General features: G+C 46.8%; 1 protein-coding gene across 1 annotated transcript in view; it reads right to left on the bottom strand.

Annotated features, from left to right (window-relative positions):
- Positions 1–750: 750 nt before the first annotated feature.
- Positions 751–17,360, bottom strand: part of LOC115118871 (elongation factor 1-gamma-like) — a 31,755-nt gene continuing 15,145 nt past the window's right edge. The window contains exons 5-11 of the mRNA XM_029647597.2: positions 11,875–12,017; positions 8,885–9,028; positions 7,174–7,303; positions 6,469–6,679; positions 2,704–2,876; positions 1,627–1,751; positions 751–1,100 (exon numbers count right to left, since the gene is read on the bottom strand). Of these exons, the coding sequence (XP_029503457.2) occupies positions 942–1,100; positions 1,627–1,751; positions 2,704–2,876; positions 6,469–6,679; positions 7,174–7,303; positions 8,885–9,028; positions 11,875–12,017 (1,085 nt within the window). The 3' untranslated portion in view covers positions 751–941. The remainder of the gene's footprint in view (positions 1,101–1,626; positions 1,752–2,703; positions 2,877–6,468; positions 6,680–7,173; positions 7,304–8,884; positions 9,029–11,874; positions 12,018–17,360) is intronic.

Below are 17,360 nucleotides of genomic sequence, written 5' to 3'. Positions count from 1 at the left end.
TCACATCAGGGTAAGCCCACAAAGAAGCACGGCCCTTATTTAAATGTTTTAAATATCCCCTATAGGAAAAATGACTGGTGGAAAAACTATTGGAACCATTTCCCTGTTTGACCACTAGGTTTTATGGGTATTATGACTCGTACCTGTGGTACTCTATTTACTATGATTATACACGACACAATTTACTCGCCCTTTATACGGAATAGTGTACCATTTGGGACACAGTCACTGTATGCACTGACTCGCGAGGCCGAGGGAGGGGCGGGAGACTCGCGAGGATGAGGGAGGGGGCGGGAGACTCGCGAGGATGAGGGGCGGGAGACTAGATGTTTAGATTGTCGATGTTAAATGTATTTATTTTCCACCACATTAAGGCTATAATGTACACAACCAATTATTTAATGGGCAGCCATTTAATTATTTTTTACTCCATGTCCAGATTTCAGCTTCATGATAGATACACCAAAAGAATAAAATTACTGAATATTTTAACCGAATTAGCCTGGTCCCAGATCTGTTTGTGCCAATTCCATTGCTCATTGTTAAGCCAAACATGACAATGACTGACAAGGTAGTGGCTCAAACAGACTGGCACTCTGAACTGAGAAGAGATTCAGGCTCAAGAGGTGAGGGGACACAACTCAAGGCCACAAAACAACAAAAAAAGAGTCAAGAAATCTACCATTCCCTTTTTTTTGGGCGGGAATTCTATCACCAAAAACACCCCCCCCCCTCTCAAAAAGAATGGCATTGTGGAAAACATGTTTATTTGTCAACTCAAAACAAGTACTTTTGTTGAACCATTGCGACACAATCCACTCCAACTGAAGATCAGTTTGAGAAGGTCCAAGCACAAGGTGTTTGTATGTCCTTTAGGTTAAGGTGTTGATGTATAGCGGTCGGACGTATAGGGGTCATGGTGCCATCCTCCTCCACGCTGCTCACTTGAAGCACTTGCCCTGGCTAAAGGGTTTCCCCACGTGTTTGAACTCTCCCTCCCAAGCAAAGTACTCCTTGACCATGGTCTTGGTTTCGTCGCTGTCGGGGTCCAGTTTGCGCCAGGCGTACGACTCGTAATCAATCTGCCAGTCATCAGACAACTACACAGGAGGGAGAGATGATATGTGGTCAACTAAACGCAAGCACACAATCATTGAATTAACGATATCCCCAATATTGGGAGAGAAGAAGTAACTTGTAGGGTTTTATCAATGCTTGGTGAGACTATAACAAGATCAACCAAGTCACTCGTATGTATATATATATGTACACACAAAATGTGCATATATATATATATAGTTGAATTGAAAATGTGCTCTTGGAGATCTCTGTGTGTGTGTGTGTGCATACACACACATATCTACCTGTGTGTGTGTGTGTGTGTGTGCACACAGATCTCCAAGAGCACATTTTCAATTCAACCACAAGGACCAGTTTCCCAGACACATGAAGTTTTTTTGTTTGTTGTTGTCCTGGACTACACTTAATCTATGTCTGGGAAACCAGTCCCCCAGTGTCTCTCCAAAAGTGCTCAGTTTAGTCAACTTTATTGTCTCCAGGGCAAATAACAGACCAGAATGGCCTAGTAAAAATGTCCTTCCACCCCAAAGGGAAACAGAAACTCACAGTGAAAGCCAAGTCCTGTCCCCTAAAGATCCAGATTCCAGAAATGCTACTGTCGTTGTTCCCTCCGAACAGGATCACGCTGGCAAAGCCGTTCTTGCGGAGTTTGTCGAGTCGCTGGAACATTCCTGAAAAGATGAAGCCGCTCTCAGAACATCGCCATTTTTACACCCTCAAGACTCCAGACATTCAGTACTTTTTTGTGACAACGATCGATACACGTGGAATCCTTGACTCTAAATACATGGCCGTCACGCTGCGTGTTAATTGAGATGGACGTGAAATTTACTGTCGAGTCGGCGTCTACATAACTGTACCGTAACAGTATGAAGTACACGTGTCACTACTTTCTAAATGATTCATTTGAGAGTCTGGTGCGTGTAGAGCCTATGGACAGCTGTGTGGATCTGTGGGTGTAGAGCCTATGGACAGCTGTGTGGCTCTGTGGGTGTAGAGTCTATGGACAGCTGTGTGGATCTGTGGGTGTAGAGCCTATGGACAGCTGTGTGGATCTGTGGGTGTAGAGCCTATGGACAGCTGTGTGGCTCTGTGGGTGTAGAGTCTATGGACAGCTGTGTGGATCTGTGGGTGTAGAGTCTATGGACAGCTGTGTGGATCTGTGGGTGTAGAGCCTATGGACAGCTGTGTGGATCTGTGGGTGTAGAGCCTATGGACAGCTGTGTGGATCTGTGGGTGTAGAGCCTATGGACAGCTGTGTGGCTCTGTGGGTGTAGAGTCTATGGACGGCTGTGTGGCTCTGTGGGTGTAGAGCCTATGGACAGCTGTGTGGATCTGTGGGTGTAGAGCCTATGGACAGCTGTGTGGCTCTGTGGGTGTAGAGTCTATGGACAGCTGTGTGGATCTGTGGGTGTAGAGTCTATGGACAGCTGTGTGGATCTGTGGGTGTAGAGCCTATGGACAGCTGTGTGGATCTGTGGGTGTAGAGCCTATGGACAGCTGTGTGGATCTGTGGGTGTAGAGCCTATGGACAGCTGTGTGGCTCTGTGGGTGTAGAGTCTATGGACAGCTGTGTGGATCTGTGGGTGTAGAGCCTATGGACGGCTGTGGTAGGTATCTCACCCATGATGAGGTTGCAGCTCATGAAGGTCATGGTAAGCTCCTCGGGGAATTTGTACTCGCCGTACCAGATGGAGTAGCCCTCCTTGTCAAAGTGTTCCCAGAAGTGGGGCACGGCTACAGTCAGCGTGTCCTCGTTAGAGTACTTCCTCTTGAACTCGTCCATGACAAACGCACTGCACAGAGAGCGAGAGAGCAGGACACGAGGAGACCGAGTTATTAGGAGGCTATGTAGAGTACAAGAGGTTGATATATATAGACTTTGGACCGGTAAAGTGAATGAGAGGTATGAGAAGAGAAGATTGAGTTATTAGACCACAATCCGACCACGTACACAATAAACTATTGACCAGTAGAGAAAAGAGAAGACTGAGTTATGAGCAGATCATGTAGGATACACAGGACTAAATATACTGAAAAAAATAAAAAATAAAATAAAAAACAAAAACTTCATAGATTTTACTGAGTTACAGCTCATAAGGAAATCAGTCAAAATGAATAAATTAATTCACGAGGCCCTAATCTATGGATTTCACATGACTGGGAATACAGATATGCATCTGTTGGTCACAGATGTATAAAGAGGCGTGGATCAGAAAACCAGTCAGTATCTGGTGTGACCATTTTCCTCATGCAGCTTGACACATCTCCTTCACATAGAGTTGATCAGGCTGTTGATTGTGGCGCGTGGAATGTTGTCCCACTCCTCTTCAATGACTGTGTGAAGTTGTTGAATATTGGTGGAAACGGGATCACGCTGCCGTACACGCCGATCCAGAGCATCCCAAACATGCTCAACGGGTGACATGTCTGGTGAGTATGCAGGCCATGGAAGAACTGGGACATTTTCAGCTTCCAGGAATTGTGTACAGATCCTTGAGACATGGGGGCTGTGCATTATCATGCTGAAACATGCAGCGATGAACGTGGATGGATGAATGGTACGACAAGTGGCCTCAGGATATCATTACGGTATCTCTGCGCATTCAAATTGATGTGGATAAAAGGCGATCGTTTTCATTGTCCGTAGTTTATGCCTGCCCATACCATAACCCCAATCAGTTGACGATGTTGACATCAGAAAACCGCAAGCCCACACACAACGCCACACACGTGGTCTGTGGTTCTGAGACCGGTTGGACGTACTGCCAAACTCTTGTCAACAGCTCTGGTAGACATTCCCCGCAAGCCAGCATACCAGTTTTTAGCTCCCTCAAAACTCAATCTCTGCCTTTTGGGATACTTCCCAAATGGTACTAGGTTCTTTACAACTTCTAACCAGTGCCCTAGGGAGCCATTTGGGACAGCTTGAGTCTCTACACATACGGTTAAATAGTCAAGCCAGAATCTTAAGCTCACCCTCGATACCATCTACTGTATGCTGCTCTGTACCATCACTCATTCATATATCCTTATGTACATATTCCTTATCCCCTTACACTGTGTATAAGACAGTAGTTTTGGAATTGTTAGTTAGATTACTTGTTGGTTATCACTGCATTGTCGGAACTAGAAGCACAAGCATTTCGCTACACTCGCATTAACATCTGCTAACCATGTGTATGTGACAAATAACATTTGATTTGATTTGATTTACCCCGTCTCTCCTCCGAAGCCAATTATACACTGAAGAATTATTATTATTATGATTATTTTTAAACACAACATGTAAACGTTTTGGTCCCATGTTTCACGAGCGGAGATAAAATATCACAGGAATGTTTCATACACACAAAAAAAGCATCGCTAAAATGTTGTGCACAAATTTGTTTACATCCCATGTCAGTGAGCATTTCTCCTTTGCCAAGATAATCCATCCACCTGACAGGTGTGGCATATCAAGAAGCTGATTAAACAGCATGATTATTACACAGGTGCACCTTGTGCTGGGGACAATAAAAGGCACCCCCCCCCCAAAAAAGTGCAGTTTTGTCACACAACGCCACAGACGTCTCAAGTTTTGAGTGAGCGTGCAATTGGCATGATGACCGCAGGAATGTCCACCAGAGCTGTTGACAGATAATTGGATGTTTAACCTGTCAGGTGGCTGATTATCTTGGCAAAGGAGAAATGCTCACTAACAGGAAGAGACATAATATGTTTGTGCGTCTGGAACATTTCTGTTGCTCTTTTATTTCAGCTCATGAAACATGAGACCAAAACATTCACACGTTTAGATTTTTGTTCAGTGTACAGTGCATTCGAGAAAGTATTCAGACCCCTTGAATTTTCACATTTCGTCACAGCCTTATCCTAAAATTGATTAACTGAAATGTTTCCTCAATCTACACACAATTCCCCATAATGACAAAGCAAAAAACAGGTTTTTAAATTGTTTTGCAAATATAAAACAGAAATACCTTAAAAAAAAAAGAAAAAAGTATTCAGACCCTTTGCTAAGAGGCTAGAAATTGAGCTCAGGTGGACCCTGTTTCTAATGATCATCCTTGAGAAGTTTCTACAACTTGATTGGACTCCACCTGTGGTACATTCAATTGTTCGGACATGATTTGGAAAGGCACACACCTGTCTATATAAGGTCCCACAGTTGACAGTGCATGTCAGAGCAAAAACCAAGCCATGAGGTTGAAGGAATTGGCCGTAGAGCTCTGAGACAGGATTGTGTCGAGGCACAGATCTGCGAAGGGTAACCAAAACATGTCTGCAGCATTGAAGGTCCCCAAGAACACAGTGGCCTTCATCATTCTGAAATGGAAGAAGTTTGGAACCACCAAGACACTTCCTAGAGCTGGCCACCCGGCCAAACTGACCAATCCGGAGAAGGGCCTTGGTCAGGGACCCGATGGTCACTGACAGAGCTCCAGAGTTCCTCTGTGGAGATGGGAGAACCTTCCAGAAGGACAATTTATGCGGCACTCCACCAATCAGGCCTTTATGGTAGAGTGGCCAGACGGAAGCCGCTCCTCAGTAGAAGGCACATGACAGGTCGATTGGAGTTTCCCAAAAGGCACCCAAAGGACTGCCTGGTCTGAATAAACCTAGACCGAAGTCTTTGGCCTGAACGCCAAGCGTCACATCAGGAAGACATCCGGCTCCATCCCTACTGTGAACCATGGAGGTGGCAGCATCATGCTGTGAAGCATGGCGGTGGCAGCATCATGCGGTGGGGATGTTTTTCAGCGGCAGGGACTGGGAGACTAGTCAGGATCAAGGTAAAGATGAATGGAGCAAAGTACAGAGATCCTTGATGAAAACCTGCTCTATAGCACTCAGACTGGGGCAAAGGTTTTACCATCCCTATGCACACAGCCAAGACAACACAGGAGTGGCTTTGGGACAAGTCTCAATGTCCTTAAGTGGCCCAGCCAGAGCCAGGAATTATACCCAATCGAACGTCTCTGGGGAGATCTGAAAATAGCACTTGAGAAGATCTGCAGAGAAGAATGGGAGAAACGTCCCAAATACAGGTGTGCCAAGCTTGGAGCGTCATACCCAAGAAGACTTGACGCTGTAATCACTGCCAAAGGTGCTTCAACAAAGTACTGAGTAAAGGGTCTGAATACTTATGTAAACGTAATTTCAGTGCAAAGATGTCTGAAAATCTGTTTCCAGATATCTGAAACACACTCAAGAAACACACTTAAGAGTATGTTATTTGGTTGTTTCAATAAATTACACCAAGACCATGTCAAGCTCATCTTCCAAACAAATTAAAATCACAATATTTAGACAAGTTAGCTTGCTAACGCATTGATCCAGATTGTCAGTATAACCCTCAGGTCTGATGTAGGTGGAGATATGATATACCTCTTTGGTAGGTGAGCGAAAGGGTCCTTTGTTTTGGGTTCTGAAGCCAGAGCTGCTTCACACTCGTCCATTTCCTCCTCGGCAGGGGCAGCTTCCTTCTTCTTCTTCTCCTGAGGTTTGCCTCCCTCCTTTCCAGCTTTCTCTTTCTTGGGGGGAGCGTCTTTCTTGGAAGGGCAGTCTTTCTTGGGCTGCATGTCAGAGAACTTCTTGGCTGGAGAATAAAGACATTCAATAACCAATCCAGTGTAGTGTACTACACTCAGTGTATCCTTGCGTTTGCATCTTTTAACATCAAAACGAAATGCTATTACCATTTGACAACATTAGCATACATCAGTGCTTTAAGTGGGGCGTACCGGCACCTCTCATAATATAGTAAATACTGTCCCAGGTCTTCAAGTCAGATTATTGTAGATTGGGTCTACTTTAACCTGTGCCAAAGTCCTGCGTTATTCTCCCAATGATTAGATTTCACAACGAGGTGGATGCCTCTGTCATGATAGTACGGTCTTGGGTGGGTGACAAATTACTTCATAGAAACACCTTTCAATCTTCTCCATGAAAACAAACTCCAAATATTTGTCATTTAGAAAATCTATCAAAACGTGTAAAAATGTGCAGAAAATACAACACTATGCTTCACAGAAAACATCATTTTTGGATCATGGCACTAGAACAATGCTTAATGCTAAGGTTGGTCCTTACGATCAAACTGAGCCATCTTGTCGCAGAGCTTGACCTCTCCGAGCACGGTCTTGAATTGGGGCTGGTTGACGCAGGTCTGGAACCAGCGGGTCACGTTGGGGAACGGTTGGCGGAAGGAAGGCTCAAGGACCTACAGGAGGAGAGGGTAATTTAAAACCACCGTGGCCAGCTCCACTAGCCCAAACCAACCACCGTGGCCAGCTCCACTAGCCCAAACCAACCACCGTGGCCAGCTCCACTAGCCCAAACCAACCACCGTGGCCAGCTCCACTAGCCCAAACCAACCACCGTGGCCAGCTCCACTAGCCCAAACCAACCACCGTGGCCAGCTCCACTAGCCCAAACCAACCACCGTGGCCAGCTCCACTAGCCCAAACCAACCACCGTGGCCAGCTCCACTAGCCCAAACCAACCACCGTGGCCAGCTCCACTAGCCCAAACCAACCACCGTGGCCAGCTCCACTAGCCCAAACCAACCACCGTGGCCAGCTCCACTAGTCCAAACCAACCACCGTGGCCAGCTCCACTAGTCCAAACCAACCACCGTGGCCAGCTCCACTAGTCCAAACCAACCACCGTGGCCAGCTCTACTAGTCCAAACCAACCACCGTGGCCAGCTCCTCTAGTCCAAACCAACCACCGTGGCCAGCTCTACTAGTCCAAACCAACCACCGTGGCCAGCTCCTCTAGTCCAAACCAACCACCGTGGCCAGCTCTACTAGTCCAAACCAACCACCGTGGCCAGCTCCACTACCCCAAACCAACCACGTGGACAGTGTTTCCCAATCCACCGAGCACGTTTGTATCTAGAGCTGATATGTGCAGTCCTAGGAGGTACTCCCTCGAGGAATGGACAGAGAAATACTGACCTAGGCCAAGTCATAGAACATCAAAGCCATTTCGTCAGGGTTCCCGGACCCAGATTAAGTCCTGGATTCAAAATCCATCAATGGACTTTCCAATCTCCATTGAAAGTGTGTTGTAGTCCATCACTATGGTTACTGTCTCCAGTAAACCATCCTAAATGGAACACTAGTGTGTTGTAGTCCATCACTATGGTTACTGTCTCCAGTAAACCATCCTAAATGGAACACTAGTGTGTTGTAGTCCATCACTATGGTTACTGTCTCTGGTAAAGCATCCTAAATGGAACACTAGTGTGTTGTAGTCCATCACTATGGTTACTGTCTCTGGTAAAGCATCCTAAATGGAACACTAGTGTGTTAGTCCATCACTATGGTTACCGTCTCTGGTAAAGCATCCTAAATGGAACACTAGTGTGTTAGTCCATCACTATGGTTACTGTCTCTGGTGAACCATCCTAAATGGAACACTAGTGTGTTTTTAGTCCATCACTATGGTTACTGTCTCGTAAATCATCCCTGTGTTTTAGTCCATCACTATGGTTACGGTTTCGTAAATCTGCCCTGTGTTTTAGTCCATCACTATGGTTACGGTCTCGTAAATCGTCCCCGTGTTTTAGTCCCAAAGTGCACTTAATAGGGAGCCAATTTGAGACACATCCTGTTTGTTAATAAACACACGAGGTTCCCTGATTCAACAAACCACTGATCAGTTAACTGAAGCAAAGTGTGTGCAGTCCAACAGGTACTTTGAGGAACGCATAGGGAAACACCCACTTAAACTAAAGTCAGAGACATGAAGCCCCTAGGGTATTCGCTGTCATAACAGTAAAAGAGAAAAATCAAACCTGTTTATAGAGCCAGATCATGCTACAGGCCACGCTGATATCAGCCAGGCTGACTCTCTCTCCAACCAGGAAGGTCCTGGTGTTGAGGTGATGGTTGAGGACATACAGAACCTTCTTCATCTCCTCCTTGGCCTGCTCTGTTGCCTGGAGGGAGGGGTATATGCAATGCATTACAATTATCAATGAATACATTACATTGTACAAAACTAGAGGCTACATACAGGACAAGAGACATGGCATCCAAATTGATCAGAGTAGCAGTTAACTAGAACTGACGAGGTAGCCCCTAAGAACCGATGAGGTAGCCCCTAAGAACCGATGAGGTAGCCCCTAAGAACCGATGAGGTAGCCCCTAAGAACCGACGAGGTAGCCCCTAAGAACCGACGAGGTAGCCCCTAAGAACCGACGAGGTAGCCCCTAAGAACCGACGAGGTAGCCCCTAAGAACCGACGAGGTAGCCCCTAAGAACCGACGAGGTAGCTCCTAAGAACCGACGAGGTAGCTCCTAAGAACCGATGAGGTAGCTCCTAAGACACTTCATTAAGAACTACAGCCACCAAACTGCATTTCAATGAGTTGTTTTACTGCATCGGGAAATGGATGTTCACGCTGAACATCTCTCAGGTGATCACTAGAGCATGTGAATTAACAGTCTCTAGGTGTTGTGAGAGATTATCAACAGCAATACTGACAAAGTAGGTCCTACAGTAATAACCCCCAGGACTAATGACAGATATATATTAATGTCCTACAGTAATAACCCCCAGGACTAATGGCAGATATGTAGTAATAACCCACAGGACTAATGACAGATATGTATTAATGTCCCACAGTAATAATCCACAGGACTAATGGCAGATATGTATTAATGTCCCACAGTAATAACCCCCAGGACTAATGGCAGATATGTAGTAATAACCCACAGGACTAATGACAGATATGTATTAATGTCCCACAGTAATAACCCCCAGGACTAATGGCAGATATGTATTAATGTCCCACAGGACTAATGGCAGATATGTATTAATGTCCCACAGGACTAATGACAGATATGTATTCATGTCCTACAGTAATAACCCCCAGTACTAATGACAGCCATGTATTAATGTCCCACAGGACTAATGACAGAGATGTAGTAATAACCCACGGGACTAATGACAGAGATGTATTAATGTCCCACGGGACTAATGACAGATATGTATTCATGTCCTACAGTAATAACCCCCAGTACTAATGACAGCCATGTATTAATGTCCCACAGGACTAATGACAGAGATGTAGTAATAACCCACGGGACTAATGACAGAGATGTATTAATGTCCCACGGGACTAATGACAGATATGTATTAATGTCCCACAGGACTAATGACAGAGATGTAGTAATAACCCACGGGACTAATGACAGAGATGTATTAATGTCCCACGGGACTAATGACAGATATGTATTAATGTCCCACAGGACTAATGACAGAGATGTATTAATGTCCCACAGGACTAATGACAGATATGTATTAATGTCCCACAGGACTAATGACAGAGATGTAGTAATAACCCACAGGACTAATGACAGATATGTAGTAATAACCCACAGGACTAATGACAGATATGTATTAATGTCCCACAGGACTAATGACAGATATATATTAATGTCCCACAGAACTAATGACAGATATATATTAATGTCCCACAGGACTAATGACAGAGATGTAGTAATAACCCACAGGACTAATGACAGAGATGTATTAATGTCCCACAGGACTAATGACAGATATATATTAATGTCCCACAGGACTAATGACAGATATATATTAATGTCCCACAGGACTAATGACAGATATGTAGTAATGTCCCACAGGACTAATGACAGAGATGTAGTAATGTCCCACAGGACTAATGACAGATATATATTAATGTCCCACAGGACTAATGACAGATATGTAGTAATGTCCCACAGGACTAATGACAGAGATGTAGTAATGTCCCACAGGACTAATGACAGATATATATTAATGTCCCACAGGACTAATGACAGATATATATTAATGTCCCACAGGACTAATGACATATATGTATTAATGTCCCACAGGACTAATGACAGAGATGTATTAATGTCCCACAGGACTAATGACAGATATATATTAATGTCCCACAGGACTAATGACAGATATGTATTAATGTCCCACAGGACTAATGACAGAGATGTATTAATGTCCTACAGTAATAACCCCCAGGACTAATGACAGATATATATTAATGTCCCACAGGACTAATGACAGAGATGTAGTAATAACCCACAGGACTAGTGACAGATATGTAGTAATGTCCCACAGGACTAATGACAGATATGTAGTAATGTCCCACAGTAATAACCCACAGGACTAATGACAGAGATGTAGTAATAACCCACAGGACTAATGACAGAGATGTAGTAATAACCCACAGGACTAGTGACATATATATATTAATGTCCCACAGGACTAATGACAGATATGTAGTAATGTCCCACAGGACTAATGACAGATATGTAGTAATGTCAGGCAACACATACATAGAAATGATATGTTTTGGTGTAATAAGTAATAATAAAAAATAATATTTTTGCTGGGAAAAATCTGAGTGGCTGGTAGATTTTTTAATGTGGCTGGTGGAGAAAAAGGTCATTTCCAACCTGGTTGTAAGATTGAATCATATAAATCAGGGCTGGGCTCCTCGAAGGCCTGATTGGAGTCACACTTTTTACTCCGTCCCTGGCAAACACAGCTGATGAATCACATTGCATTCTAAACTGAATATCCTGATTAGGTGATTGTTGGGAGTCAGGTGTGTTAGCTGGGGGGCAAAACTGTGGCACCATTCAGGCCCTCGAGGATTGGAATTGCCCACACCTGATCTACAGCATAACTACAATACACACCTGATCTACAGCATAACTTAACTACAGTGAACCTGGAACAAACGCAGAAATAGCATCAGTGATAACAGTACATACCTGCTTGTTGAACTGCATGATTCCCAAAGTGGGGAAGACCCAGGTAGAGGCTGGAGGGATGATTTCAGCATCAGCGAAGCTTACCCACTGAAGCACCTGGGACTGGGCCTGGGGACTGCTGCCACGCAGGGCCTCATTGCTCACTGGAGGAGAAGACAAGACAGACAGTCCACAAGGTGAGAATGTGGGCACAGGTCTTAACGAGGTAATGTCGTCCCAAAGGGCTGTGAGAATCCAAATGCTTTGGTGGACTTTTCAGACCAATGACCTTTCTTAGAAAAGTCCAGTCATGACGTATATATCTCAGATCAAAACCCCCAGATACAGTATGCTAGCAGTAGGGCTTTTCACTGCAGTGGTACTCCTTTATAAAACACCCTGGTGTTGTGGCAGAGAAATCCCACTGATAAGGATGGATCTAAACCCTCCTGTAGGTTTTAACTCCACCCCTGTTCCTGGAGAGATGCCCTCCTGTAGGTTTTATCTCAAACCCTGTTCCTAGAGAGATACCATCCTGTGGGTTTTCACTCTAACCCTGTTCCTAGATAGCTAACCTCCTGTAGGTTTTAACTCCAACCCTGTTCCTGGAGTGCTAACCTCCTGTAGGTTTTTTATCTCAAACCCTGTTCCTAGAGAGCTAACCTCCTGTAGGTTTTAACTCCACCCCTCATCTAACGCACATCATTCTAATAAATAGCTGGTTGAAAAGCTGAACCAGGTTAGCACTGGGGTTGGAGTTAAAAACCTACAGGAGGTTAGCTCTCTGGGAACAGGGTTTGAGTTATAAACCTACCTATGTAGTACTGTGGAATAGAGTTACATGTAGTCATGGCTCTATGTAGTACTGTGGAATAGAGTTCCATGTAGTCATGGCTCTATGTAGTACTGTGGAATAGAGTTCCATGTAGTCATGGCTCTATGTTGTACTGTGGAATAGAGTTCCATGTAGTCATGGCTCTATGTAGTACTGTGGAATAGAGTTCCATGTAGTCATGGCTCTATGTAGTACTGTGGAATAGAGTTCCATGTAGTCATGGCTCTATGTTGTACTGTGGAATAGAGTTCCATGTAGTCATGGCTCTATGTTGTACTGTGGAATAGAGTTCCATGTAGTCATGGCTCTATGTAGTAACTGTGGAATAGAGTTCCATGTAGTCATGGCTCTATGTAGTACTGTGGAATAGAGTTCCATGTAGTCATGGCTCTATGTAGTACTGTGGAATAGAGTTCCATGTAGTCATGGCTCTATGTAGTACTGTGGAATAGAGTTCCATGTAGTCATGGCTCTATGTAGTACTGTGGAATAGAGTTCCATGTAGTCATGGCTCTATGTAGTACTGTGGAATAGAGTTCCATGTAGTCATGGCTCTATGTAGTACTGTGGAATAGAGTTCCATGTAGTCATGGCTCTATGTAGTAACTGTGGAATAGAGTTCCATGTAGTCATGGCTCTATGTAGTACTGTGGAATAGAGTTCCATGTAGTCATGGCTCTATGTAGTACTGTGGAATAGAGTTCCATGTAGTCATGGCTCTATGTAGTAACTGTGGAATAGAGTTCCATGTAGTCATGGCTCTATGTTGTACTGTGGAATAGAGTTCCATGTAGTCATGGCTCTATGTAGTACTGTGGAATAGAGTTCCATGTAGTCATGGCTCTATGTTGTACTGTGGAATAGAGTTCCATGTAGTCATGGCTCTATGTAGTACTGTGGAATAGAGTTCCATGTAGTCATGGCTCTATGTTGTACTGTGGAATAGAGTTCCATATAGTCATGGCTCTATGTTGTACTGTGGAATAGAGTTCCATGTAGTCATGGCTCTATGTAGTAACTGTGGAATAGAGTTCCATGTAGTCATGGCTCTATGTAGTACTGTGGAATAGAGTTCCATGTAGTCATGGCTCTATGTAGTACTGTGGAATAGAGTTCCATGTAGTCATGGCTCTATGTTGTACTGTGGAATAGAGTTCCATGTAGTCATGGCTCTATGTAGTACTGTGGAATAAATTTCCATGTAGTCATGGCTCTATGTAGGACTATGTGCCTCCCATAGTCTGCTCTAAACTTGGGGACTGTGAAGAGACCTCTTGTAGGCATGTCTTGTGGGGTATGCATATGGGGTGTCCAAGCCGTGAGCCAGTAGTTTAGACAGACAGCTCTGTTCATTCAACATGTCAATACCTCTCATAATTACAACCCAAGGAAACACACCAGAGCCTCAAGCCATCTGTTCTCTAGCACACGGTTTTCCTAAACACAGTCACACCCCTGGGAGCACGTTTTATGTTTTTGTTCCAGCACTACACAGCTGATTCAAATAATCAAAGCCTGAGGAGCTGGTTATTTGGATCAACTGTGTAGTGCTGAAACCAAAACCCCAAAAAATGTGGGAACCACAGGGGGGGGGGGTACCGCTAGTGGGAACCACAGGGGGGAGATATGGCAGCTGCACAGATCCAGAGATCTTTGACTTTGAAAACAAAGCAGAACCCCCCGTGTCTCCTTATTAAAATCAGCCACTTAGATAACTAACAACAAACCAAATACACAGCTGGAGACTATAGCACATCTTAAGACAGTTATAAGATACGAAACATTTAGTAGTGAATGACTTCACCTCAGGTGCACCACACAACACAAGACTCACTGATATGACGAACAACACTACAGACTCACCAGCTCACGCTGTTCTGGGGGAACTTTGGTTCATAACGACTAATAACGTGACAAGAAAAATGAATAATGAGATGTGTCGTTAATCTCCTTGCGTGTTGCACAGGTAGACTGCAGGTATTTACTCAGCAGCGTCTACAAAATATTCAAATCTACCGAAAAACTCAAAATAAAATTATTTCAACGAAATTTGACGGCTTATGAAATCCATCCTGTGGGTAATTCCAATTATACCTCGGTACACAGCCCAACCCTACTCTCTAGGTAACATCACAGAGAGAGAGAGAGAGAGGGCAGAGCCAGACACCACAGGGAGAGAGAGAGGACAGAGCCAGACACCACAGGGAGAGAGAGAGGGCAGAACCAGACACCACAGGGAGAGAGAGAGGACAGAGCCAGACACCACAGGGAGAGAGAGAGGGGCAGAGCCAGACACCACAGGGAGAGAGGGCAGAGCCAGACACCACAGGGAGAGAGAGAGGGCAGAGCCAGACACCACAGGGAGAGAGAGAGGGCAGAGCCAGACACCACAGGGAGAGAGAGAGGGCAGAGCCAGACACCACAGGGAGAGAGGGCAGAGCCAGACACCACAGGGAGAGAGAGAGGGCAGAGCCAGACACCACAGGGAGAGAGAGAGGGCAGAGCCAGACACCACAGGGAGAGAGAGAGGACAGAGCCAGACACCACAGGGAGAGAGAGAGGACAGAGCCAGACACCACAGGGAGAGAGAGAGGACAGAGCCAGACACCACAGGGAGAGAGAGAGGACAGAGCCAGACACCACAGGGAGAGAGAGAGGGCAGAGCCAGACACCACAGGGAGAGAGAGGGACAGAGCCAGACACCACAGGGAGAGAGAGAGGACAGAGCCAGACACCACAGGGAGAGAGAGAGGACAGAGCCAGACACCACAGGGAGAGAGAGAGGGCAGAGCCAGACACCACAGGGAGAGAGAGAGGGCAGAGCCAGACACCACAGGGAGAGAGAGAGGACAGAGCCAGACACCACAGGGAGAGAGAGAGGACAGAGCCAGACACCACAGGGAGAGAGAGAGGGCAGAGCCAGACACCACAGGGAGAGAGAGAGGACAGAGCCAGACACCACAGGGAGAGAGAGAGGACAGAGCCAGACACCACAGGGAGAGAGAGAGGACAGAGCCAGACACCACAGGGAGAGAGAGAGGACAGCGCCAGACACCACAGGGAGAGAGAGAGAGGGCAGAGCCAGACACCACAGGGAGAGAGAGAGGACAGAGCCAGACACCACAGGGAGAGAGAGAGGACAGAGCCAGACACCACAGGGAGAGAGAGAGGACAGAGCCAGACACCACAGGGAGAGAGAGAGGGCAGAGCCAGACACCGCAGGGAGAGAGAGAGGGCAGAGCCAGACACCACAGGGAGAGAGAGAGGACAGAGCCAGACACCACAGGGAGAGAGAGAGGACAGAGCCAGACACCACAGGGAGAGAGAGAGGACAGAGCCAGACACCACAGGGAGAGAGAGAGGACAGAGCCAGACACCACAGGGAGAGAGAGAGGACAGAGCCAGACACCACAGGGAGAGAGAGAGGACAGAGCCAGACACCACAGGGAGAGAGAGAGGACAGAGCCAGACACCACAGGGAGAGAGAGAGGACAGAGCCAGACACCACAGGGAGAGAGAGAGGACAGAGCCAGACACCACAGGGAGAGAGAGAGGACAGAGCCAGACACCACAGGGAGAGAGAGAGGGCAGAGCCAGACACCACAGGGAGAGAGAGAGGGCAGAGCCAGACACCACAGGGAGAGAGAGGGCAGAGCCAGACACCACAGGGAGAGAGAGGGCAGAGCCAGACACCACAGGGAGAGAGAGAGGACAGAGCCAGACACCACAGGGAGAGAGAGAGGACAGAGCCAGACACCACAGGGAGTGAGAGAGGGCAGAGCCAGACACCACAGGGAGAGAGAGAGGACAGAGCCAGACACCACAGGGAGAGAGAGAGGACAGAGCCAGAAACCACAGGGAGAGAGAGAGGACAGAGCCAGACACCACAGGGAGAGAGAGAGGGCAGAGCCAGACACACAAGGGAGAGAGAGAGGACAGAGCCAGACACCACAGGGAGTGAGAGAGGACCGAGCCAGACACCACAGGGAGAGAGAGGGCAGAGCCAGACACCACAGGGAGAGAGAGAGGGCAGAGCCAGACACCACAGGGAGAGAGAGAGGACAGAGCCAGACACCACAGGGAGAGAGAGAGGGCAGAGCCAGACACCACAGGGAGTGAGAGAGGACCGAGCCAGACACCACAGGGAGAGAGAGGGCAGAGCCAGACACCACAGGGAGAGAGAGGGCAGAGCCAGACACCACAGGGAGAGAGAGGGCAGAGCCAGACACCACAGGGAGAGAGAGGGCAGAGCCAGACACCACAGGGAGAGAGAGAGGACAGAGCCAGACACCACAGGGAGAGAGAGGGCAGAGCCAGACACCACAGGGAGAGAGAGGGCAGAGCCAGACACCACAGGGAGAGAGAGAGGGCAGAGCCAGACACCACAGGGAGAGAGAGAGGGCAGAGCCAGACACCACAGGGAGAGAGAGAGGGCAGAGCCAGACACCACAGGGAGAGAGAGAGGGCAGAGCCAGACACCACAGGGAGAGAGAGGGCAGAGCCAGACACCACAGGGAGAGAGAGGGCAGAGCCAGACACCACAGGGAGAGAGAGGACAGAGCCAGACACCACAGGGAGAGAGAGGACAGAGCCAGACACCACAGGGAGAGAGAGGACAGAGCCAGACACCACAGGGAGAGAGAGGGCAGAGCCAGACACCACAGGGAGAGAG

This window comes from Oncorhynchus nerka, linkage group LG5 (genome assembly GCF_034236695.1).
Source record: "Oncorhynchus nerka isolate Pitt River linkage group LG5, Oner_Uvic_2.0, whole genome shotgun sequence".
NCBI lineage: Eukaryota > Metazoa > Chordata > Actinopteri > Salmoniformes > Salmonidae > Oncorhynchus > Oncorhynchus nerka.
Note: the sequence above shows the minus strand (reverse complement) of the source record. Positions and strands in the feature narration are given on the sequence as shown.